This window comes from Rhamphochromis longiceps, linkage group LG23, assembly GCF_057381845.1.
Source record: "Rhamphochromis longiceps isolate RC_006_pf linkage group LG23, R_longiceps_female_GT1.1, whole genome shotgun sequence".
NCBI lineage: Eukaryota > Metazoa > Chordata > Actinopteri > Cichliformes > Cichlidae > Rhamphochromis > Rhamphochromis longiceps.
In genome coordinates this window covers 21,152,941-21,179,470 of record NC_140578.1, presented here as the reverse complement: position 1 = coordinate 21,179,470, position 26,530 = coordinate 21,152,941, and the positions used below count along the sequence as shown (strand labels likewise).

At 42.1% G+C, this 26,530-nt stretch overlaps 1 protein-coding gene across 1 annotated transcript; it reads right to left on the bottom strand.

Annotated features, from left to right (window-relative positions):
* Nucleotides 1–10: 10 nt before the first annotated feature.
* LOC146641845 (DIS3-like exonuclease 1) lies at nucleotides 11–26,154 on the bottom strand. The gene is made up of 16 exons (XM_085398501.1): nucleotides 25,998–26,154; nucleotides 24,348–24,469; nucleotides 22,748–22,915; nucleotides 20,991–21,069; nucleotides 20,707–20,880; nucleotides 17,770–17,939; nucleotides 17,075–17,236; nucleotides 10,827–11,074; nucleotides 8,715–8,807; nucleotides 8,344–8,632; nucleotides 5,676–5,911; nucleotides 4,338–4,492; nucleotides 3,984–4,162; nucleotides 3,748–3,893; nucleotides 2,913–3,084; nucleotides 11–1,342 (listed from the first exon to the last, which is right to left on the bottom strand). Exons 1-15 carry the CDS (start codon nucleotides 26,140–26,142, stop codon nucleotides 2,985–2,987), a joined length of 2,466 nt encoding a protein of 821 aa, XP_085254627.1. The 5' UTR covers nucleotides 26,143–26,154; the 3' UTR covers nucleotides 11–1,342; nucleotides 2,913–2,984.
* Nucleotides 26,155–26,530: the final 376 nt, after the last annotated feature.

Genomic DNA, 26,530 nt, shown 5'->3' with positions numbered 1-26,530 from the left:
TGGCTCCATCTGCGCTAATGAAAACACCATTTTTAATTACAGGCCACTGCACACATATTGAAATAGTTATGTACAGTTCATATTTCTGTTGGTAGTTCTAGAAAACAATCTTAAAATCCACAAACCAAAAAACGGTTCTGATTATTTACCAGTTCAAACAATAAAAATGTCCTTGGTGTTGGTGTCTTCTATACAGGCTCTTGATATACAAACTATAAGATAAATACATCCTAGTTTTATACATCACTTCCAACACAACCAACCTCAGGTGTGTTCATTACTCTACGGGTTTATTTTAAAGTCTGCTAATGAGTGACATGAAGTTTTATCAGTCCGGTGACCTGTCCAGGGCGTATCCTGCCTCTCACCCTATGACAGCTGGGACAGATTCCAGGACGTGCAGAAGAAAATGGACGAGTGGACGTTTTATCATCTCCAGAACAATACTCGTGCTGGGTTTTGTATGAAGTGGTCACAGGTAGTACAATATGTGTGAACTCACCAAAAATGGTTCTATAACACAAGACATTTAATTTACACAAGACATTGATCCCACCAGTGAGATATTGAGATCACTGGTGCTGAGAGAAAAGCCTTTTGTTACCAGACTTCTTTAACCTGCTGCAGTTGACTAGTTTCCTGCAGGATTGAACCACATTTGCAGTGAGTACTAGGTCTTGTCAAAGTAACTGCTGACACTTCACTGGCATTAACACGTTCCCTATCCTCCTTACAACTAAGTTTAACTTGATGTGATTTTAAAAACGAACTTTTACAAAACGTATCCACTGATTCGGTTTGACTCTGGTTTCTAAAAAGATGGCGGGACATGTTTTTACTTAATATTGTGTTTGCTTTCCTGTGACTTCACACACTCGTGTGGTTTGTCCACACACAATCTGGAGCTACAAGAATGACCTGGATGACTCAGCACGAGTGATCTTCAATGATCACCGTTCTGTTAGCGCACAGCGTGCAGTTCTCACAAGTGTCTGCTTGGAGGTAAAGCTGGGCTACAGCGTTTCTATGCTGTTGTTGCCGGGAGGCGTGAAGCCCTTTCCAGATCCATCAGAGCCAACTCTCTGATTTCTTCCAGAATAGAGTACAGACTGGGAGTTTTGCTCTGACGAAACTCTCTTTCCTCTTTGGAGAGTTTGGGGCGCCGGGCTGTCTTCTCCTGAGCCAGCGCCTCTTCATTCTGACGCACCACCTCTTTGACCAGCTGACTGCGGCCCTGAGGGCTGGGCTGCTGGGACTTGGCACTGTGGTGAGGCTTGTTGCTGATGACCTCGAGGTTTAGACGGTCAGCGTGGCAAGTTGAAGAGTGGACAGAAATACGAACCTGAAGAGAGCAGAGAACGTAAGTCACAGTATTCCTCAGTTCGATCACTACACAGTAATGGCACCTACTGAAAATAGTCTAATGGAATGCTATGCAAAGACAGGCCCACTTAAGGTTTGTGACGTAATATATAACAGCAGTCCTCTCAGCACTGTGCGCAGCGTCACAGCTAAGTAGACAGTGGTGTAGAGTGGAGAAGTTTCCGACTGTGCCACAATTTTGTTCATAAATAGGATAAATTGGATACGTATGTTACACACACGTATCCAATGTAACAAACGTTCATCCATCCGTACACGAACTTTCTTTACTGTGCTTTCTAACATTCACACGACGTGGAGACTGGAGCAGAGGGGGAGAAAAACATTCATTAACACTGTGACCTCGGTCAAGTGTCACAGTGAGGTTGTTGTTTTGTTGATTTGTTTGTTGAATATCATCATCATCTCTTTGTTTGATATGATCATAGCTTGACAGCAGTCAATGCTGTGGTGGACAACTTGTGTTTGGGCTAATGTTTCTTTCTATCTTGTTTTGGCCACATGTGTCATCCATCATCATCCATCAGTAAGCTATGTTGTTAGCATTGCCTTTGCCCTTTGACATTTATGACCCCAGGATAAGTCCATGAAAGAAAGAAAAGATGTTGATAACAGTGGAAGCAGCAGTACTCTGTCACTTTTTCATGTCTTAAAGCCAAAGATGTGAGAATAACACACCGTTACTTCAGTTTCTTTTTGTTAGCTAACCTTAGGGTAATGTTTCCTGCTCTTTTTGCTTAAATCACATGCACTTATTCCTCACAATCATCGTGTGTAACATGCCTGAACTTAATATAACTTGACGCCAGTGATGGGCAGCAACGCATAATTAGATTACTTTTTTCAAGTAACGAGTAAAGTAAGGGATTACTGTTGCAAAAAAGGTAATTAGATTACTGTTACTGTCCCGTAAACACGCTGCTCTACTGTGTTACTAAACCGTGAGTTTGTTTGCAAGAGTGTCTCATGACAATGACATAAGTGCATGCGACGTTTGTGGTAACAAACGTGTGCAGAGCAACAATGGATCATTTATCGAGTGCGAGAGAGAGAGTGCGACCGTGCAGCGTTTAAAGGCGTTTATGTGAAAACAATTACCGCCCACTGTCATTTTTTATCTCCCTTTACAAAAAGGTTTGTGTAGAAACGCCACAAACTGGAAGCATTACATTTCTTGTCTTGGAGGAGAGCCCCCCCCCCCCCCCACACTTATGTTTTTGTTTTCATATAATATTTAAAAACAATAAACTGAATAACTTTAAATGATTTATTTTCAGGAATCATTTTCGTCTCATTCATCTTACTGACGTTTTGTTACCTTGAGATTAGCTAACAAAGCAGCAACCACACAACACTTTATCACAACAAGATCATAAAACGTCTCTTAATGTTGGACCACAAAAGATCCAGTAGTCGTATGAACCTGTGATTCATATACACTCATGCATATATATTTGGAATCGTCGCCTTTAGGCGCTGCATTGCTGGAAACCTTCTAAAATGATTGATTAGCGTTTTCTGTGACTTACGGTGATGTGGTCAAACAGTTTGAAGGTGGAGGTGCCACAGCTGGAGGTGGTGGTAATGCGGTCCGGGTATTTTCACACAGTGCCACCCTGCCAATCACAGCTGCCGTCCTGTCCCGCTACCACCACCAGGCCCTCTTTGTTCTTCAGATACACAGGCCCCCTCACACCATACCTGTGAACAACATGGCTGTGGTCAGAGGCAGCCTTACTTACTCAGTGATATTACTCAACCTGCTTTGCGCCCTGTGATTTTAATCATTACATGGATTCTACAGCCTTCTCAAAATGACCACAGGTTACATTTTAATAAACTGTTAATATTGCATATCCCTGTAACACCACAAGCATGGAGAACACTGATGTTATTAAATTACACTTTCCTTGCAATAAACAAGCAGCAACCTCCAGAGGTTAGCTAAGCTAACGTAGAAGTGCCACAAACACAAGGCTGGCTCCAAAGCACCGTCCCTCCCCACAGACTCAACTTCAGCAATGCAATTAACTTATTTAAAGCCTGGTAGAGAAAAGATTCGGGGTTTTAGCCGATTTTCCCTGCTCACAATAAATGTTTAAGGAATTAGTTTAGTAAATTTATACAATTTAAAACTCATTTTGAGGTTTTTTAAGAGAAAATAAAACTAGCGTGTATACTGTTAAATATACATTGATTAGCGTGCAATTACATCTTCCAACAAATTCATTCATTGTCATAAACTTTGAATTCGTCTATTAAAAATACACGAGTGGTTGGCCGTCTGTGAGCTGCTGTACAGCTCCATTAAACAAAGGAAAAGAAGAAGACTGCAGAACAAAACACAGGACTGAAGGTTCTTACTCTGGGATAAACACCAAGACACCGTTGTCTCGAATGGAGTAGACAACAGCGTCAGCCACACAGCACGGGTCTGTCTGAGGGTCTCGTTCTCTGAAAAACAGACACTGAAACAGTGCTGTGGATCGCATTTGGGCTGCCTGTGCTGCCTGCAAATGAAACACAGACGTCAGCACAGCTTCTGTTAATAGAGTAAGAGGTGAATCATTGAAAAACACAAACAATAAAACACCCCTGACCCTGTTCTTGCTGTTGACATGGTGAGCCATTTCCTCCACTTCTTTGTTACTGGCTGGTGCTTTACCAGATACAACGCCCCTCTGCATGTGCAGGGCTGCGGTAAGAAGGCGGTGCACGACAATGTCTGCGTACCGACGGATGGGTGAGGTAAAGTGTGTGTAGCGATCCAGAGCCAGACCTACGACAACGAAGCAAATATCAGCACGTTAGCCTTCTTTCTAGTTCTCAGTCGAATAATTCTTCACAAACAACAGATGTTGGACAAGTGTGTGCAGACGTGTGATGGATGGACTGACCCACAGTCACACTGAAACTCTAGTGCAGCCAATAAAAGCTGTGCAGCGGTATCGTACCATAATGGTAGTATTGGTCTTGAGGATGAGCACCAGTGGAGAAGTACAGAGCCTGTGACATAGCAGTGGTGGCCATCATTCTGAACAACCTGTTCACCAAGGGGTCCTGTGGGTCCACAGCTCGGTCCAGTGAGGCAGCTAAAGCCTTGTTGGACCTGAAGGAACAGAGCCAGAAACCAGGGATGAGTGAGGCCTCTCATCTCAGCAGTCAGTGACACAAAGCTACTTGCATCACCATGTCTCTTGTCCTGGGACCGGTTCTGCTGTTGGTTTAACCCCCCCCCCACACAATCCTCCAACCGCACATTCATATTTTGTTTTCAAACTCCATTGCAGTTCATTCCACGCCTCAGATCCTCAGACCTTTTGTAAACAGTTAAACAAATAAAAGTTAACTGTAATAGATTACAGGTTGTAATTAAATAAATCACTGCCTCTTTTAAAAAACAGAAAAACAAACCATCTTTAATTATTTGAGTTGTTTGTTTTGTTCCCGTGTGAGAATATTCAACACTGCTCTCTGTGCAAAACGGGTTTAAAAGCATAAACAGCTGTGGGATCCTGTTTGTCCGGGATTTGAACCGGGGAACAAACTGCGGCAGGATCAGCGTTGTGCCGAGGTCGGCATCGCCGACAGCATGTGTTCCCCCTGCGTGGCGAGCGTTCGCTGGGCACGGAGTGTGGATCCAGGTTACGCCGCCTCCATTACAAACAGTCAGACGTGGAAGTAGTGATGTTTTAGTTTTGTAAAAAAGTGAAACCTGAGTGTCGTTACATTACCATTCAGTTTAAGGGTTACAACAGAAAATGAAATATTTATTGTCCTCTCGTGGTATCAGACGGGATTATTTTAACAAACGAAGGACATTTTGCCTGATAATTATATTTATCCTGTAACTTTACTGTGTAAAGAGCTAAAACCTCCAAAGTTTCAGGAGTAGTTAGTCGTTATAAGAAGTGTTTGTGAACTGAAAATCAAGAATGTGGGATCCTGTTTGTCCGTGATTTGGACAGCCCAGCGTGTGCTCCCGACGCAGGGGAAACTAATTCTGTCGGGGAGACCGACCTTGCCACGACAGCTGTTGTGAAGCTGAAGCCAAAGGCAAGATATGCTTCATCATATGTTCTAGTCTTTGGTTTGGAAGCATATTTGGCTTCAACCTCAACCTGAGCTGAAGGAACATGTCTTCTTCTTGTCTGACTGCTCATGTGACACCTGAGTGTGTCCCCGTGTTATCAAACATTTCAGGTTCACACACTTGTGTGTCTGAACATGATGTGCGTTGGACTACAATATGCATTTCCTCAGTTTCTATACTGAACAGTCAAAAACATTACCTGGTGTCAATGGTGAAACCTTTGGCCTTTGCAGTGTCCACCAGCTGGTTGAATAGCTCCTGTTGTGGTGGTGGGTGACACCTTAGAAGGGCCTGGTTGGGGAAAGCTTCCTGGATCTTGCGGGCCACCCAGTGGTTGGCGTAAATCATGCACTCTGCCACGGTCTCATGGACCTCCAGGGGCTGACGAGGGACCAGGGCCGTAATGTTCCTCTCCTCATCCAGCTGGGCACCCACCTGAAAAGGGAAAATGCTTCTAACGTGACTTCAATGAAAAAGAATATGAAAATGCATCAGTGGGCCACATTTGACTACAGTTTACTTTAACTCAGTTGAACATGCACCATTCCACCGGAACAAATGCTGCACGGAGAACCAAATGTGAATGAATCTCAACCTGAAAACAGTCTACTGTCTTTCCTACGTTCAGCTCTCTATCATACCAGTAAGAACACATATCCCTAACAGGCACACAGCTCTGCTCATGGGCACAGAAACTCCACCGATCTGCTGTTCATGCTTTTTGTTTATAGTGGACAGCCAATCAGAGTTTAAGTTAGCTCAAAGGAAATGTGCCTTAAAGAGAGAACAAAACTTTTCTCAGACTAAGGATGAACTGAGGGGACCCAAAGCACTTCAGCAGGAACCAAAAGAAGCCAGAAAGTTTGGATTTGAACACAGTTTTGGCCGTTTTATATAATAGATCAAGATGAAACATCTGTTGTCCTTATCCTTCAGGACAACAGATGTTTCACCAGCGGTCAATAATCCAGCTTTGTCAAGATAAGAACTTGATTTTTGGGTGGCAGCTCAATCATTAAACACACTTTTAGAAATATATTGGTTTTTCCACTATCCCAGAAGCAACCCGAGAGAATCATTTTTACTTCATATCAATATTCTGTGTGCGTACAGCCATAACAGGAATGCAATAACTGAATAATAAATAAATCCAAGACATCCTATTAGAGAGCATCTTATAGAACAACAGGAATTGTCCATATGAGGTTTTAACAGATGGCCGACCAGCCGCTGTAGATAAATGGCTGTGATCTAATGTGAAAGCTGTCAGTGGTTTCACAGTGGAGTGCTTGGTTTCTTTATTCCAATATTCTCACTGAAATGACTTTCTGATAAAATGTTTTCTGCTGAGGAACGTGTTCTGCTTAGACGCCTGATTTTAAAAATAACGTCTCTATTAGACCGTACTATAATTTATTATCGATGAAAAGAAATATATGGTATCCATCTGTAATTCTGTAAATAACACAGCAAAAAACCAAACTAAACATAAAGACCTGGAAGACTCCTGCGTCTAAATTCATTCAGTTATTGTACTGAGTCCTGAACATGTTAGAAATATGGTATCTAAGCAGATTCTTACTCTGGATGGCATTACCTTGGCCTCCAGTAACACTGTGAGGAACCTTGGAGTCATGTTTGACCAGGACATGTCCTTCAATGCACATATTAAACAAATATGTAAGACTGCGTTCTTCCATTTGTGCAACATCTCTAAAGTTAGAAATATCCTGTCTCAGAGTGACGCTGAAAAACTAGTTCATGCATTTATTACTTCCAGGCTGGACGACTGTAATTCATTATTATCAGGATGTCCAAAAAACTCGCTGAAAAGCCTTCAGCTGATCCAAAATGCTGCAGCAAGAGTCCTGACAGGGACTAGAAAGAGAGAGCAGATTCCCTTCATTGGCTTCCTGTTAAATCCAGAATTCAAAATCCTGCTCCTCACATACAAGGTCTTAAATAATCAGGCCCCATCTTATCTTAATGACCTTGTAGTACCATATCACCCTATTAGAGCACTTCGCTCTCGCTCTGCAGGCCTACTTGTTGTTCCTAGAGTATTTAAAAGTAGAATGGGAGGCAGAGCCTTCAGTTTTCAGGCCCCTCTTCTGTGGAACCAGCTTCCAGTTTGGATTCAGGAGACAGACACTATCTCTACTTTTAAGATTAGGCTTCAAACTTTCCTTTTTGCTAAAGCATATAGTTAGGGCTGGACCAGGTGACCCTGAATCCTCCCTTAGTTATGCTGCAATAGACCGTGGCAGCTGGGGGATTCTCATGATGACGCCGAACATCATCATCACCTCTTTGTCATCATTATCACTGACTACATGTTTATAGACCAATCTCCATTTAATCATTAGTTATCATTAATCCCTGGCCCTTTTCCACAGGTGTCTTTTGACCTGATTTCCTCCCCTCGGCTGTATGAAGTGTTTCGGGGTGACTGATACTGAATTTTCTAACCATGATGTCATCTGACAAAATGACCAAACACAGAGGTTAAGTCAAACTTTCACTTAGACAGAAGCTTAGAAGGGAGAATCTTCTGCAGCTGAAATGTGCGAGAAAGATAGTGGTTCCAGTTTTTAATGTGCAGAATGGATTTCTCTCCACTGAAGCTATGTGCACGGTTTACTTTGTTTGATTCACTTCAGATTCATTGAATCATTTTGTGTCGTATGTTAGACGTCAGTAGTGACGATGTGTTAGGGTTAGACACTCAGCTATAACATGCTTACGCTTTCAATTAAGAACATGAACCTTAAATGTTTGCAGTCTTTATTTATATAGTCTTACTGTTAAGTACACACATTACCAAAACACACAAAATACTCTATGAAGATACAAGAAACCAATCATACCTCCACTCCTTCCAGCTCCAGCGCTCCTCCTCTGTCCCTCTTTGCCCGAAGATGTCTGGCTACATGTGTGAGCATCTCAAGTGCCTCAGTGAGTTGAGCTAGCTTAGAACCCTTTTCCTGAGGACCCAGGTTGGCCAGTTCCGCTACCTCAACCTGTTCTCCGTTGAGGAGCGCCTGAGCCAGCTCGTAGTGGAGCTGATAGGAGGAGCGGATGAGTGTACGACCATACCAGACCTCTTGGACTTCAAGGGATTCTGCGTCAAGCTCCCAAAGCACGCTCATTGCATACCTGAATTTGAAAGTGTCAGTTACACAACTAGCATGCATTTTAAGCATATGAAAATGAAACGTGTGATGGGAAGTCTACTAACCTGTCAGCACCTCCCAGCAGTGAGCAAAGGTCTGCGCTGAGAATAGCAGGCAGCATATCGTACCTGCGGTCTGCCAGGTAGTAGGTTGTAGCCCTTAAGAAGTGACATAATAAATATAAAAAGGCAATGAGATCAAAGCAGCAGCTTTATCATCTTCTTTCTACTCAAAAGTGAGACATAATTTGAAAATAAGTACTAAATATTCAGAGTTTGTTCCACCTTTGTCATTTTCATCCTTCTGTTTATTAATAAGTCAGGAAGGATGAAATAAATAAGCAAAATGTTTTTCTTATGATTTAATAAATATTCCCCATTTTCTGAAATAGAATTTAAGGCTTCAAACCACAATCATGAGATTTTAATTTACTTCTTTAAAGTGTGGAGGCGAGCTGGACAGGTGGGTGATCTGCACGCTGCTTTGTGGACAGCTATGAAATGTAAAATGGAATTTTAGAGTAAGTCAGAGAGAAAGCAGAGGACCAAAACTACATTAAAAATCACAACATAAAAAATATATAGTAAGATTTCAGTATTATTTTATAAGTGCACGTTGTTAACAGTCTACACGGAGTTTCTCTCCTCACTCGGCTCTCAATCATCTTCTGTACATGCTGCTGCTGCTGCTGCTGCTGCCTTTAAAAAACGACATGCACTTCATGGACCTTCTTACTAATTTATCTGCAGACTACACTTTATCAGATACATTTTATTAGCACTGGGTTAGACACTTCTGCCTTCTGAACACTCCTTTCTTCACTTCCAAGACTCAACAAGGTGCTGAAAGAATTCCGTAGAGATTTTGGATTATAGCGAGATTACACCGAGATGACAGCAGAATGCATTTGCTGCAGATTTGTCGGCCGTTCAGCTGTGACACAAATTTTTTTGGGCTGCTTCCCTGTCACATGGTGTCATCGCTGCATGTTCCCAGGAAGGAAAATTTGTGGAGATCAAGTGCAAGCATTACTTTTGCAGCCCCGACCTTCACTTCATTTACTGCAGATATTTTAAACTCAGTTTTATTCATTTGTACAATACAGCACAAAATAAATAAATAAATCAGAACATGTGCATATATCTGGACATAAACACAGATGAATATCTTCTTGTTCTATTACTGTGGTTCAACTGTCTTGTATCATCATCCTCTTTATTAATAAGATGCACTGAAAGCCAATTATAGACAAACCATTAACATCAGGTACTCAAGGTCACATGCCATCATGTGACCTCCGGTGTTTTCCTGACACCCGTAACTGTACAAAGGGGATCTGAAAACAAATGATGTGTGACACACTGTTCTTTACTTCTACCACTCAGTAGAATAAAACTAATTTAGTTGGAAGCGGACTCATTTTTCCTTTTTTTGCTGCATGACCTTCTGGTTGAATGTTGTGTACAAGTATGGCTGCCATGTCCCGTAGTAATATATGTTTATGAAGGCCACAGTGAAAATCACTCAGGCTTTCCCACAGCGGAAACATTCCCCTGTCCTGTTAATGGCATCGTACTCAAAATGAGCACAAGTTCTTCGTAACAACATGGACCACTGTGTTCTGTGTGTAGCAGTTCTCTACTGTGAGAACCCCAACCACCTTTTAGCACGACCAGCATTCGTCCATTCGCACACATATTCATACAGCGCGTTAGTCTATACCTTTAAGCATTTTCTCTCACATGCACACTCACACTAACGGATGCATCCAGGGAAATTTGGGGGTTAAGTATTTTGTGCAAGGTGACTTTAACATGAAGCCCGAAGGCACCAGGGATTGAACCAACAACGTGCTGACCATTGGTTCAATTCCTGGTGCCAGTGATACTTTCAAAGCCATCATGGACCCTGTGAAGTCCTTCTACATGTGATTAAATGATAGACATTTAAGGCTTAATGCTTCACATCAGACACGAGCCTTATTTAAGGTGGCCCTCTGTGTTATTTATAATTGCGCTACAAGGCATGCTGCTGATGCAACATTAATTCAGGCAACAACTTTCTTGCCTCTTTGTACTTCTGAAAGTTCCTCTGAACACTTATGCAAGATGCTGTAATTTTCTTTTATCCTTTTATATCCCACCTACTCTACCCAACCACTCCAACCAGTTCCTCACCTTGAACGTGCCTCCAAGTCTGTGAGCGAACCCTCTTTGACAAAGTGAGTGACATCAGCAATGTGAACTCCCAGCTCCAGCCTTCTGTTGGGGAGCTTGTGTACAGACAGCGTGTCGTCTACATCTTCACAGCCGCGTGGATCGATGCTGAACACCAGGCGACTGTCCCTAAGATCCCGCCGCTCTGCCACCTCAGAGGGGTCTACCGTCCACGGCTTCTCCAGAGAGTTGACCGGCATCTCTCTCAGCTGATGGCAGACGGACAGGCACAGCTAAACAGCCGCATAGTCTTTTGAACTTTTCACATTTTGTTATGATTCTATACAAAACATTAATAATAATAATAATAATAATACATTTTATTAAGCGCCTTTCAAAACACTCAAGGACACTTTACACAAAGACAAAGCAAAACAGTGTTTCACTTTCAGTTGCTCCCTTGTCACAAGGGGTCACCACACCTGATAGCTCAGCATCTTTTGATACGGCAGAGTTTTATACCAGATGCCCTTCCAGGCACAACCCTGATTTGTATCTCCGGTTGCAATCGAACCAGTGACATTTTGCCTGCAAGCCAGTGTGTAAACCACTGATGAAAAAAGGAAAGAATGAACTATTCCACATATTTAATGATTCTTTAATATTTTGTTGATTTGATAATAATAATAATAATAATAATGGATTGGATTTATATAGCGCTTTCCAAGGCACCCAAAGCGCTTTACAATGCCACTATTCATTCACTCTCACATTCACACACTGGTGGAGGCAGCTACAGTTGTAGCCACAGCTGCCCTGGGGCAGACTGACAGAAGCGAGGCTGCCATATCGCACCATCGGCCCCTCTGGACAACAATAGCTATATTGCAATCTTTAAAACCTTTGGTTACTATGGTAACTCTCTGATAACCAAGCACTCTCTGATGTGACCAATCACAGAAGCTCTACTGCCACCCCCTTTATAACATAAAAAGTTATGAATGATGTTCCAGTCTATGATAGTGGACTCATCTGTGCTTGTCCTTTGTTACAGCCCATTGCAACCCTTACACTCCTTACAGTGGAAATGCAGTTGTCTTCAGGTGTTGCCTAGGTTTAACTGCCGATTGTCTACACCTGGTGACGTGTGGCTAAAGGCGTTCCTGAAGTGGTCTAGTCCAATCACCTTCTCCAGGCCAATCAGCATTCATGCTGTGTCCTCGGTTATTCTTCCTTGTACACGCCTCATCTCATCACTCATGCTCCATTCAACCATTCCACCACCAGCTTCCAGGCTCTCGGGGCTCCTGCTCTAATCCTTTTCACAGACGGGGTTCTGTTCCGCTGAGATAGGCCATCTGAGTCTAACGGCAAATCACCTGTTTAAATTCTGTTCATCAGTAAATCAATTTCATTCTTTCAAATAACCTCTCCTTATTAAAATATCTGTACTGTATTTAGTGATGAACAATTGTTAAACTCTGGTGTTTGCTCCCATAATTTCCCTTTTATTTTGACGCTCTCTGCTCTTTCCTCTTTCACCTGATCTCTGACTGCGATTGTTTGGAGGTGAAAACCAAACATCACCTGGGTTTCAGAAAACCAGAGTTACCCTGGTAAGCAACCATTCTCTGTATCTCACTATGGGAGATATAATCTACTTCCAGGTTGTAAGTTCTTTATCCTTAACAAGGTATGGAGCAGGGTAAGCCCACACTAAGGACTGAGTGTGCCAGTGAGGATGCAATAATATCAAAAACGCATAACCTAACAAATGTAATAGATGGTCCTCTGGTGAACTGTGAAGGTCACACTCTCAGTAGCCTTCAACAGCCACACAGACAGATACACTCAACAAAACAGGAACACACAGATGCTTCAATCTATGCAAAGGAGTGCAAGACACAGAAAAGCGCTATATATGGCTACATTTTCAGCAATTTACCGTTTAAAAGTGGGCCCTGCATAAACAGGATGTGGACCAATTGGTGCATTCCCAAAGTAAATGTGATACGAAAGAGTAGCTAAATGCAGTTTAATAAATGGAAAATAATCCTCTCTTATTTAGCTAATCCTGAAGGAAACATAACACATGTGGAACAGAGTTAGGAATGGGTACCGGCAATGTTCCCTCGAAGCTGTGTGTGTGCACAATTGCGCACTGCTGGCACGGTCTCTGCGCACAGAAAATCTGCGTTGCGCACAAAAAAAAAAATCTAACCTGAATTGAAATTAAAATCAATACTTTAACAAGTCTGTTTTGCAGTGTTAGTCAGTGACTGGCTGCTCCCGTATGGGATCCAGCCAGTAATGCGATTCACATTCGTATATACGCAGCTAATCAATGTCGTTGACAGGCTCTGACAGCGTCCTTATGTGCCGACACCGGTGTTTTAGCGAGCAAAGCGGCGTGGCGACGTTTAGTGTGTGTCAGAACAATGAGGCGACTGCTGAGTGTTACAGGTGTTACAGCAGTGACACATCTGCTGCTGTCAGGCCTGCAGGTATCAGGCTGTTGTTCTCCTTCATCTCATAGTTGACAGAAATTATTTTTGGAGTGGCACAAATAATTTGTGTGGCATCAGATTTGATGCAATTTGATGATTGTTCTCTAAATAATTTAAAATGTTTATTTAAAAAAACACCTTGGCTGCATTTTTAGGTAAACAGCTGCAAAAAACTTTGTTGTTTGCATAACTCAGTTACTTTTTTGAAGAAGTAACTATATAATTAATTACCCAACATTGGTCATTATTTACTGTATTTTGCAGACAGAGTTACAGACTCTCTCCCAGACCACAGACTCATAATACAAGACAGAGCTTTATGAAAAAACAACAAAAGAAACTTGTGTTTTCAAAATTGGAGTTCAAGTTATTTTTACTTCCAATAGTGTTAACATGCTACACAGGTCATGAACAAGATTTTTTTGTTTTGTTTTTTTAAATTTTCATTGTAAGTGGGCTAAAATAGTTAATTAAAAGTAGTCTAACATAAATGTAAATGCTGTAATTTTATTATTTTAATAAACCATGTAACTTGCATGGATTCAATGCTGGCGTCACCACAGTGCACACGTCTGCTGTTGCTCACAGTGGTCCAAGGGATCGCTCAGGGAGTTTCTGTGTTCGCTCAGACACATGAAAAATTAGAGGGAACATTGGGTGCGGGTATACCGGATACGGGTGGCTTTTTTTTTTCTTGAGATGTCATACACTTTGGATTCTAGCCAATCATTTTACGTTTCCGAGGATAGTAGGCGGGTCCAGGTACGTATGTTCTTTGAGAGCAGAGCTACAGATTAAATGTCCAAGGCAAAGCGGTCAAAAGTCTGGCTGTACTTCACAGCAAAATATGCAAACTCAGCAGCAACAAGTGCTTTAAGGTGATACTGTGATACTGTGCAAAGGAAGTAACACCTCGAATCCGATGAAACACCTGGCAACGCAATGGCGTTTTTTTAAAAGCAGAGAAATGCATCGTATTTGATAGCTTGCTGCGAGACTTCACACCGAGCACATCTGCTGCGGGTGGGTTGCCTGTTATTGGACCTGGAGTTAGCAACATCCCCCAAAAACCCGAAGAGGAGAGTCCTGGCCCCTAGCCCTGCCAGTGTAGCAGACGGATGATGATGCAGCAGCAACCGTTCTTCTCTGCGTGAGGAGCTTAATGTTGTTCGTGTGTAATTTACGTTGAGTAGGCTAACCACGTTATTACATTAATGCATGTAAGGTGAACTAGCAAACACCGTCGTAGTTACATGCGACTGTCTTCTTGTTTGATAGAGTGATACCATACATGCCCTGTAGCTGCAGAAAAAGCTAACACCGTTATCTTTTTACAAAAAAAACAAACAGCTAAACATGTTTTCCATTATTCACCGGTTCCAAACAAAGTAGGTATGTTGTATCAAAAGAAAAGGCTAACTTGGTTATCATTTTGCAGAAAAAAGAGACTGCTAAAAATAAAAACATAAGAGGTTTTTGGACAAAGTTTGTGTTCTCCATTCTTTAAGCAATTCAATTCAATTCAATTTTATTTATATAGCACCAAATCACAACAAAAGTCGCCTCAAGGCGCTTCATAGATACAGAGAAAAACCCAACAATCATATGACCCCCTATGAGCAGCACTTTGGCAACAGTGGGAAGGAAAAACTCCTGTTTAACAGGAAGAAACCTCCAGCAGAACCAGGCTCAGGGAGGGGCGGGGCCATCTGCTGCGACCGGTTGGGGTGAGAGAAGGAAGCAACGGTTAGAGCACCATTTAAGCACCCGCACAGTTTCAAAAGTACCGGTATCGGATAAAACCTAAACGATACCCATCCCTAAACAGAGTATAGATAAGGAATCTCTCAAATACTTCATAAAATGAGCATGTAGAAAGTGATCTAGCATTCTGAATGTTCACAATGACTCTCAGAGAGAGACCTGCTTCATTTTAAATCAGCCACTCGTGTGCCACGCCCAGAGTGCTGACCATTTGGGATGTGGAAGAAAAAAATCACGCCAAGTCAATGTTCAAAGGCAATGGTCATGGCCAGTAGTGGAACAGAAAAGCTAGTTCTGCCATCAATGGCCTGATGGGCCAGTATGGGATCTATAAAAATGAGAGACAGCTACTCCTCCCTCACCCCACTCAGTATCACTGGTATGAGGTTGAGAAGGGGAAAATGCATACAGGTGCCCTTATCAAGCAGGTGGCCAATGTCCTGAAAGAGCTTAGCCAAGTAAGCTGACAGTAGGGTGACCACATTAAGGGTTATTATGGACCGAGCTGTCAACTTGCAAACCTTTTGGTCATATAAGTCTGTGAAGGTTCTCAGTCATCCAGGTCATCGTAGTCTAAGGAGCTTGGAAAGAAAAGCGTCCAAACTTCTATAAGTTCCTTGAAGACGTTTCACCTGTCAGAAGCTTCTTCAGGTCTAGGAGTAACTGGTGGAAAGAAAGGCTGTTGGCTCTTTTAAAGGGACAGTACCTAACCACTGGTACAGATATGTTGATGACACATGGGTCAAAATCAAAACCCAGGAAGTAGAATCCTTCACTGTTTACATCAACGCTGTGGATAAAAACAAAGTTCACCAGGGAAGACACAAAGGATAACAGTATGCCATTCCTGGACTTTGCCGTGCGCATTAAAGAGAACGGAAACCTCAACATGAAGTTTACTGGAAGCCCACACACACGGACCAGTACCTCCTGTTTGACTCCCATTACCCTCTGGAACACAAACTTTGAGTAATCAGGACCCTACACCACCGGGCAGAACATGTTCCCTCTAAGCCTGAAGGAAAAAAGAGGGAACACACACATGTAAAGGAAGCTCTTAAAATGAGACAAGACTCAGCTGTCAGAAGACATAGTTTGAAAGAGAAGTAAAAGAGGCATCTATGTCCACTGTGAGCGACCATCTTTGAACAGAGGCAGCGGCTTACGACACCAACTGTCTGCCATCTATAATCCAGTTTTGAGATCCCTTCCCAGACGCTTCCACTCACATCCTGGGCCATCTGACCTCAGGAAATCACATGATAGGGTGGGGCTAGGATTCACAGTGGGTTCACCCGAATACTTGGCCCATTGTGACCCACACCCATTTTCACACCTTGGCTCGTGTGATTAGGTAGAGGATCATTAGGGGGTCCATCTCTCCTGGGGGACACTCCCATAGGGCTTAAAATCTGGGACTCTGCACCAGTTTCTCCTAGAACTGAAGAAACCTCTCAGATGAGAGGTGAAACATCTTCAAGAAAAAGTCCAGACTCTTTTTTTCCCCAAGCTTTTGGTATATGGAGCTGCTAGGGTTCTTTCACTGCTTGGTGATTTGGTAATAATGTTTTAATAATGTCCAGCTGTTTTTGGACAATTCTGAAGCTTATTAATCCTTAACAATCAAAAACCTACATCCAAAGTACAACCAGAGCTGGGAATTAGTAACAAAAACATATTTTCTGAAATTACTTAACTTACTAGAATCCTGCAAGTTTTATCACACAGGATGAAGCAAATTACTCACCAAAGTATTTCCAAACTGTGTAGATGGGTATTTGCCACCATTTGCGTCAATTATGGTTGAATTTAACTGTTTAATTGCAATTTATAGACATCAAAAAAAATCACATTTTATCATAATATTTATATTCACAATAATTGCTGATGGGTTCACAACAGCTAAATACGAAAGGTGAAACATACTATATAGGCTTGTGGAATTTGCCTTTTAGAGATGTAAAAACTTGAATTTATCTCTAACGTAGGTGCTCTCACCTGTGCGTCTGAGAAAGGAAGAATATGGATGCAGTTCTCTAGGAGGATGGTCTGGACCTCAGTCTCAAGCTCTCCAGCTCGACCCAAAACCCGTACACTATGGCCGTTGGGATAGAATGACGTGCTTTCCCATGAATCAATGCGCACCACAACTCTGTGGTCCTAGGTGAGGATGAGAAGACAGGGATAGAAATGAGACAGCACTTAGTAAACACTGGTCACACTATGAGACAAAAGCATAATGCTATAGTAACACTAGAGACTGGAGCGCAAACAAGATCGGTGTTGCTATGTGCAATGAATTTGCAATATTGTTGGCTTTGAAATGCTTCTTTGGAAGACGGGGACTAATTCTGCAACTACTCTCAGTCAGTTACTTTTATTTAAAGGGTGCAAAACACCAATCAAATGGTGATAAGATGGTCTGGAGATAGAGTCCTGCTTTTCAAGGCAATCACCTTGAAAGCGTTCATCCAGAGGTTGACAGTGTTGTATTCTCAACCTTTGATCGACCAGTTGGTTGCCGTAACTACTTGTAATTGAACGCTGAATGCAAAATATTCACTGCAATCACTGGAAAAGCAGCGTTTTTTCTTTGTTACAAGGCAGGTGCCGTCCTATTTTTACTCATGTGACTAAGCCATAATGTACATCATGAAAATAAAATCAACCTATAGATGTAAGTCAAGTCAGACCTGCAGAGCTTCAGCCTGTTGAGTACTGATGCGGATTTTAGGAATACGCTGGTCCCAAGGTATGGTCAGTATCCGCTGGGAATTCCTGCTCTGGGACTGAATCCCATCCCTAGTGGGGAAAGTTACCACGTAGTCTCTCCAGTTCCTCTGCAGGATCCCTACAATACGACCTGTGGGGTTAAATGTCAGACATCAGTACAGAGAGACATTTATGGAGTAAGTGAGGATGGACTCGATGATTGCGGTGTAGAATTGCATCATCGTCCGTGTTGGCAGGTTGAATTTCTTCAGCTGCCTCAGGAAGCACATCCTCTGCTGAGCCTTCTTTATGACGGAGGTGACGGAGGCTCCCACTTCAGGTCCTGGGTGATGGTGGTACCCAGGAAGCGGAATGAGTCCACAGAGGTGATGGGGGTGTCAGTCAGGATGATGGGGGGGAGTGGGGCTGTGTGCTTCCTGAAGCCCACAATAATCTCCACTGTCTTCTGGGCATTCAGCACCAGGTTGTTGTGGCTGCACCAGGACACCAGACGTTCAACCTCCCTCCTGTAGGCAGACTCATCCCCGTCCGAGATGAGTCCAATAGCGGTGGTGTCATCTGCAAACTTGATTAGCTTGACAGACTGGTGGGTGGAGGTGCAGCAGTTGGTGTACAGGGAGAAGAGCAGAGGAGAAAGAACGCAGCACTGGGGGGGAGCCGGTATATACATATGTACTACATAATTACATATGTGTTCATTCATAGTTTTGATGCCTTCAGTGAGAATCTACTATGTAGAAGTACCAGGCCATGACAGAAAAACCACTAAAAAAAAGGCGTGTCCACACTTTTGACTGGTAGGGGCTTCAGGTGTGCTTAGTGAATACCTCAGGCACCAGAAACCCAAGAAAGAGGAGCAAGAAGAGGAACCATCATGGAAGGACAGGATCCTGCACAGTACCACCAACAGATAAAAGAACTAGCTCACATCCAGAAATCCTACCAGTGGCTGGACTGGACTGAAATAGAGCACAGAGGCACTAATAATGGCAGCACATGAAGCCATAAGTACAAGATCCATAGAGGCTGGGGTCTACCAGACCAGTCAGTCAAGACCCCAGATACAAGCGTAAAGATGCCCCTGAGACAATCCAGCACATAACAACAGGGTGCAAGATGCTAGCAGACATACATGGAACGCCATAACCAAGTGGCCGGCATAGTATAAAGGGAATATCTGTGCCGAGTATGGCCTGGAAGTCCCGAGGTCAAAACGGGAGACGCCCCTTAGTGTGATGGAGAATGACCGAGCTAAGATGCTTCGGGGCTTCCAGATACAGACGGACAAAATGGTGATGGCTAATCGGACATAGTGGTGGTGAACAAGCAGAGGAAGACGGCTGTAGTGACAGATTTAGCAATCATCAGGAACATCAGGACGAAGGAACATGAGAAGCTAGAGTACCAAGGGCTCAGAGAAGAGCTTGAGAAGATGTGGAGGTGACGGTAACAGTGGTCCCCGTGGTAACCTGAGCACTCGGTGCGGTGACTCCCAAGCTAGGCGAGTGGTTCCAGCAGATCCCGGGAACAACATCTGAGATCTCTGTCCAGAAGAGCGCAGTCCTGGGAACAGCAGAGATGCTGCGCAGGACCCTCAAGCTCCCAGGCCTCTGGTAGAGAACCTGAGCTTGAAGGATTGACCGCCCGCAGGGGGGGGGGAAGTTTTTTGTCCTTAGGACCTCGTGTGTAAAAATAATAACAATAAGAAGGGTTAACAATGGTCAATTGCCTCCAGTTAGATTAAAATGTATTTTATGTGTTGCATATTTTTTATGTAAAAACACAGGGTGTTCCCATTAGCCAAATTAAAAGTGTGACAAGCTAAAACAGTATTTTTGCACCTGAACTATCCCTCCCTGTTCTAGGTCTGCCACAGCTGAAAAGATTATTGATTATTTGTGCGAGTCCACGTGTATAGTTGCAGGAGTGTTCCTCGCCTTTTGAATACTGGGCCCTGAGTTGTGTGCTTAATTAATTAGTGTTTTTCTTTCTTTCTCTCTTTTGTCATTTGCGAGGTTACACTGGCAAACTTACGGGGCCCCGTCTGTCTCTGTTCTGTTGTGTTTGGTAAAGGGAACTGTATGTTAGTGGAAGCTCAGGATGCGTTCCCTGCCATTTGTGTCTCCTAGACTTAAAACTTTCTTTTGTATTGGACGAAAGAAAAGGTGTCAGACGTAAAAAAAATTCTACAGAAGATGAACAATATCTGCCATGTCATTAAAAAGCAGGAAAAACCAGCAAAGACGTGACACAGAACCTGAGAGATGCATTTGGCCCTTGAGTTGTTCGACGAAACTTCATCGTTATTTGAATCTCTGGAAATGTGGCTGTCAAGAAGCTATTCCCTGACGAATGGAACCATGGAGAAGAGGTTCAGTTGTGCCAAATTACACCAGAACTGTAATAAAAATCAGTAGCAACTTTAAAAAAAGTTTAATTGTGAATGCCTGTCCAGAAAATAGCTTCCAAATGTTATTTCACCCAAATATGTTCTTATAATGTTGCTTCATGCAGGTGATATAAACAAGAATGGTGAATGGACTAATTCTTATACAGCTCTTTTCTACTCTCACCCAATCACCCCATTCACACAAGCACTTCCTTCTATGCGTTTAAGTGCTTACTAAGCAACATTCACACTCACTATACTCCAATGGATGCATCGGAGAGCAACTTGGGGTTAGTATCTTTCCCAAAGATACTCGGCTTGCAGACTCGGGGAGCCACGGATCGAACCATTCATGTGGTTCGATCAAGATGCTTCATTGTTTTCATTACTTATTTGTGAGATATCCTGAACATATTTTAGGCAAATCAGACAGAAAATATAATACACAAAATATCATTAAATACAAAAATAAATCAAATGTGAATGAATGGAGTACAAACATTCCCACCTGTTGGCAGAGGTGTACTCTCATTGTCCTCTCCAGTTTTTTCATCCCCATCAGTCAGGGCTGTGTCCCTCCCTCTCCACTCGTTCTTGGGCAACAACTCCACCACAACCTCGTCCCCATGCACCGCTCTGTTTCGATTTTTTCGACCATACACAAGCACATCCCAAGTCAGATCTAAGATGGATAGGGGGGGGTCAAAGTCGGGAGAAGAGATCAGAAACGTCTAGCAAATATAAGTTTAATGTGTCTGTTCCACCTGTTTTGAAAATGTAAGGCGTTTTCACCTGTGCTCTTGGTTGAGAAGTTCTTCGGCCTGACGAAAGCCTCGTTCTGTGCCCGATGCTTGTTAACATTCAGTGTACCCTAGTAAAAAGGAATGAAACAAGACATTTACTCTTCTGCCACTGAGGTTGTGTTAAACAATCTGGTGAAAAACTCCACTGCCTTCTCTTTGTGACATCTCCATACCTGCTCAGGTACAGTTGGGGAAATAATTATCACTGCTGAATTTGTAGGTTTCCTCAGTTACAAAGAAAGAACAATTATTCATGTTATTTCTTTAATGTTAGTTTCATTTAATGGAGAGCGATAGAATATCAACCAAAAACTGTCTGTGAAGGTTCTCAGTCATCCAGGTCATCGTAGTCAAAGGAGCTTGCAAAGAAAAGCGTCTGGACTTCTTTAAGTTGCTTGAAGACGTTTCACCTCTCATCCGAGAAGCTTCTTCAGTTCTAAGGTCAAATGGTGGAGAGTCCCAGATATAAACCTAGTGGGAGTTTCCCCCCACAGAGGGACAAAAGGACCCCCTGATGATCCTCTAATCGCCTGAGCCAAGGTGTGAAACTGGGTGTGGGTCCCAATCAGCCAGAGTTTCGGGTGTGTTCATTGTGAAACCTGGCCCCACCTTATCATGCGAATTCCTGAGGTCAGATGGCCCAGGATGTGAGTGGGCGTTAAGGCGTCTGGGAAGGATCTCAAAACTGGATTATAGATGGCAGAGAGTTGGTGTCGTAAGCCCCGCCTCTGTTCAAAGATGGTCGCTCACAGTGGACATAGATGGCTTCTTTCACTCCTCTTTCAAACCATCTGTCCTCTCTGTCCAAAATGTGAACATTGGCATCCTCGAAAGAGTGACCTTTGACCTTTAGACGCAGATGTCCATCTGCCTCAGGAAACTCTTTCTCCCCATCGTCACCCTCTGACTACTCCACTTGATACCAAGAAAAGTCTTACCACTGGCAACAAAGGTCTCTACCCCAAATACTAAGCCATGTTTTGCTTGGGGACTCACTGAAAGTAACTTGCCAATCCCTTTATGACTTTTTAAAATAATAATAATAATAATAATGATGATGTGTTTTTTCTGTCTTTCTCCTTTAAAATTAAACTGCAAGAAAACTTAGAGACAGTTCATATCTTCTTCATTCAATAACAGTCCTGCTCTTCATCTCATTTTCTTTATTCGTCAGCCCCTCAAATACTCCTACCTCCTCAGCACACTCCCTACACTCATCAGTGTATTTCGTTAGTATAGATTAGTATATGTATTAAAGGTACCTGCAGTTTCTCTGAAAAATGAACAGGCTTAAAGCTACTAAAATATTTAAACGTTGTTCCTGCAGTTGTTTTAAACTCGTGTTTTAAAGAGAGATCCGGTATACTTAAAACAGGAGTTAGAGAATTGTGGATCAATATGTTTGTCATTGCACAAGATGATCAGATCTTTAGCATGAATGCTCACCTCTGTTTTCTACACACACACATCACTGATCACATCACATGCTCACAGAGACACATTCACATACACACACATCACATGTTCACTCTTGCAGAGACACACGTTCACATGTGCGTGTCTTATCTGTCGCATCATTAATGTTGATGTTTGTGTGACCACTGAAGTTAATAAAAGGGCTTTGAGGGAAGGCTGGAGTTGGGCTAAGATCAGATGAAGACCTTCTCCCCTTGCAGCAAGTAAAAGAAAGCGCTGAGTCAGCGGGGTTTGAGCGTTAGACCCAACAACAGGTTGGTACATTTTTACCTGAATGTAACGTTCAGACTTTATACCAGCCTCCAGGACTTCAGCGGGAAGATGTTCGGGAAACTCTTTCTCCCCATCGTCGCCCTCTGTCTCTTGTTGTGCCTGAGAAATGGAGCTAAACAGTTCATGGGCTGCCTGCAGATCTGACCAGAAGCTTTGCAAATAATCCTGGCAAAGGAAAAACACACAGGTCAAGAAATAAATTACTTCAGTTGGCCTTCTTAGTTCCAGTAACATCCCTTCAAGGGCCTAAGTTTTGGATCCTCTTCCACTTAACCTTATCAGGTTCGAGAAAGAGAAATAGAGTAAAATCTTTCAAATTCACCTCAAATCAACAGCCAGATGCTTAAACCTTTTGATACAGTTAGACGTCCTCAGTATTAGTATTACAATAATAGTTAAATAGATATAAGAACTGGTTTCAGAATAAATAAAGCGAGTTTTTGGAATGGGCTTCCCAAAGCAACAACCTCAACCCTGTTGTTAATTGTTGGACCGTGCTTAAACGCCACGACCGTTTTAGGAAACCAACCAATTTAAATGAATTCTACCAATTCTGGTTGAAAATCTCTGTTTTCAGTGACCGAAAACGCCGTTTACGTGTGGACGAAAGGCGCAAACACATAGAAAAATCTGCGTTTTCAAAAATACCCGGGTACGTATGTTTGGATAAAAATATACAAATCTGGCAGCAATGTATCAAAAATGTATCACAATAGAAAGCGATGTAATATTAATTTCACGGCTACTAGCATGTACTGCTCTTTTTCCTTTAAATAAACATCAGACTTGATATCAGTCCTTATTGAGCAATGAGTTTACTCTCTGACCGACTCGTGTTTGCGGCGTTCCAAACACGTTGCCAAGAGGGAAGATGCAGAGTACCTGTGAAGCCAAACATATAATATCAATACCCATAACATGGCTAAAGGCTGTTTCTAACCTCTCTTCTTTACTTTAACTGTCATTTATTGACCATTTTAAATGGCGATACCAGTGTATCGACAAATAGGTAAAAAGTGTAACTGTTTTTTTCTGACAGAGCTCGGATCAATCAGTGCAATTACAAACAAGGCTGTGACCTTCACCTTTAGCGAAATTCTCATTTACATACTAGTTTAATAGTTTTCTGACTCATTGTCACTGTGTTTTATACAACCACAGCATGCTTGCTAGGCTGACATGAATTGAAAAACAAAGTGCAGCTCTCCGTATGTAAACAGACTAAATGCCACATATATTTACATTTTGTCACTTAACCAAGAAATCATGTGTAATGACCGAAAGTTTGACAACAACCACCAATTTCACTTCTAAGTGAGACTGTTCTAATACTGCTGCCAAAAATGTAAGTGTTTCAAAAACCCATGCCTGCTACATGCTACAATAGTCCCACTGAAGATTAGTGAAATAATACAGACCAACCAACTGTTCCATCATATAGGCTCCAACACAACGACTTTAACACAAAGAGCTGACTTTCAGTTTTAGGTGTTCAAACCACGTGTTTCTCTAAATGCATGATGATAAATCCCTGTAAGGTGGCTACATATAAGAAGCCGATATAGAGTAGATGGTATTATAAAGGTATTTCATATACCTGGACGGAGATGACGTACACTCCAGACGTCAGGCTGCTGAACTGAGCTACGGCCTCAGGATCCTCAGTGATCATCACTATATTCATCATTCCTGCCAGGTGGTTGTAGTACCACACTGCAGCTGAGTACACACACCTACACACACACACACACACACACACACACACACACACACATTAAATGAACTCACAAGTTTAGCATAAGATGCATGAAAGCAAATTGCCCGCTAAAGCAATAATCTTTAACATATCCCACTAAGTTTTTGCTGTTTTGTAGGTGGAAGTTATGATTTCACACTACTTGTAATTCAAATGGTGCTTCCACAGAAAGAATATAAAAAATAAATAATTGAGTGCCTTATCTATATAATAAACACATTTCATGAGAACACACTGCACTTCTAGCTTCATTTGTTGGCACAACATAAACGTTTGTCAGATCGTGATTAACATTACAACCAAGTCTCTATTATTAAAAACACTCATTAAATCCTTTTGGTGCTTTTCTCTATTAAACTGGTATAAATATTAATCACTTTTAAGCTGCCATTCACAAGTCCTCCTGACTTCTTTGTTCCTGCACTTGTTTTCTACCTGAAGTGGAGGAAAAACATTTTTGAAAATGTTAAAATGACCCCTTTACCCATTGAACCCCTATTGGGACAAAACACTATGAATGCTCGATTGACATCTTAGCCAGTACGTGTGCTCTAAGTGCCATATGCATCTGCACCGCTGGCCTGTTGCACAATTTGAAAGAAAGTTCAAATGTAATGTTTACATTTTTAAATCTCCCAGATGAATTTTGCACACGTGTGAACTATACATTTATGTCACTTTCACAAAATATTTTTTAAACCCAGAGACTTAACATTTTTAGAAACACAATTTCCTTTCAAGAGTTGCTGAGCAGAAGTAGTCAGCAGGTGCAGTCAAAGACATTTTGTGTGATTGGATGATTATCAGGATGTCCTAAAAGCATCATTTGAAAAACCTTCAGTTAATCCAGTCCAAGAACAAAAGAACATATTTCTCCCATACTGGCTTCCCTGTTAAATCCAGAATTTAATTTAAAATCTTCTTACACAGAAAAGTCTTGAATAATCAAACCCCTTTTACACACCCACTTTACTCTCAGGCTGCGGGCTTATTTGTGGGGTTTACAAAAGTAGAATGGGAGGCAGAGCATCAGCCTTCATGCCCTTTTTTGTAGAACCAGCTTCCTATTTGCACACGGGAGACTGACGCCCTCTCACTATTAAGATTAGGATTAAAACTTTCCTTTTTGATTTATAGTTAGGGCTGGATTGAGTGACCCTGAATCCTCCCTTAGTTACGCTGCAATAGGCAAGATTGGGGACTTCCCATGGTGCAAGTATTTCATCTTTACTGAAGAACTGAATATGTTTTATTAGCATAATCTCCATTATAATTAATGAGATTTACAAATTTCACCTAGTGAAACATGTAACGTCACACTTTGACCCAGAAAAACAAAATGAAGTCAAAGAAGTATAAGTAGAAGAAAAAACATGACAAAGAGGAAAAAATGAGAAAGGAAAAGACTCTATAGACTCTATTTCTATGCTACATGTGCTGCAGCAACTTGACTGTACACTTCAGTGAGTGTGGTAAATAATGAGCACTGACCTGGTCTGCCATTTTTCCTGGCTCTCGCCCTTCTCTCGTGGACAGTAAGAGTACTTCTGAAATTCATTGGCAAACAGCACGCAGTCGTGTCGAGGGTCTTTGACAAGGGTTTGCAGCCGCTTGTAATATCTGCACAAACGCACATTACAAAAACAAGTACATTCAATAAAATCATAAATTACACTCAAGAAAGCCTCTCATTAGTTTGGGAGAATGGTGGGGATGTTAGGAGAACGTTAACCCTGAAGCACGAGGGAGAAAAAATAGACCAACGTATGTTGACTTTTCCTAACATAATTTATGTTCCTTTGTTCATTTTGGCTCATTTTTTAAATTCACTCTTGTTTGTAAAAATCAAAATAAAACAAAGACTTGTCTGTCAGATAATATGCATTAGACCTAAACATAAGATCCTGATCTGAAATTATTGAAAGAGGATGACACCTGGCTTTGTTATCCTTTGAGTTTCACAATAAAAGCCCAGTTGGTGAACTAAAGCAGCAGATTGCTTTTTTCTGAAACATGTTGACTAT

Excerpts from the sequence above, each read along its gene's own strand:
- LOC146641845 (XM_085398501.1), bottom strand. The coding sequence starts at position 26,142 with ATGTGCGTTTGTGCAGATATTACAAGCGGCTGCAAACCCTTGTCAAAG. Across the intron at positions 4,493-5,675 it reads GGTTTCACCATTGACACCAG|GTCCAACAAGGCTTTAGCTG; the intron begins GTAATGTTTTTG and ends CTGTTCCTTCAG. Across the intron at positions 3,085-3,747 it reads GTCTTGGTGTTTATCCCAGA|GTATGGTGTGAGGGGGCCTG; the intron begins GTAAGAACCTTC and ends TGTTGTTCACAG.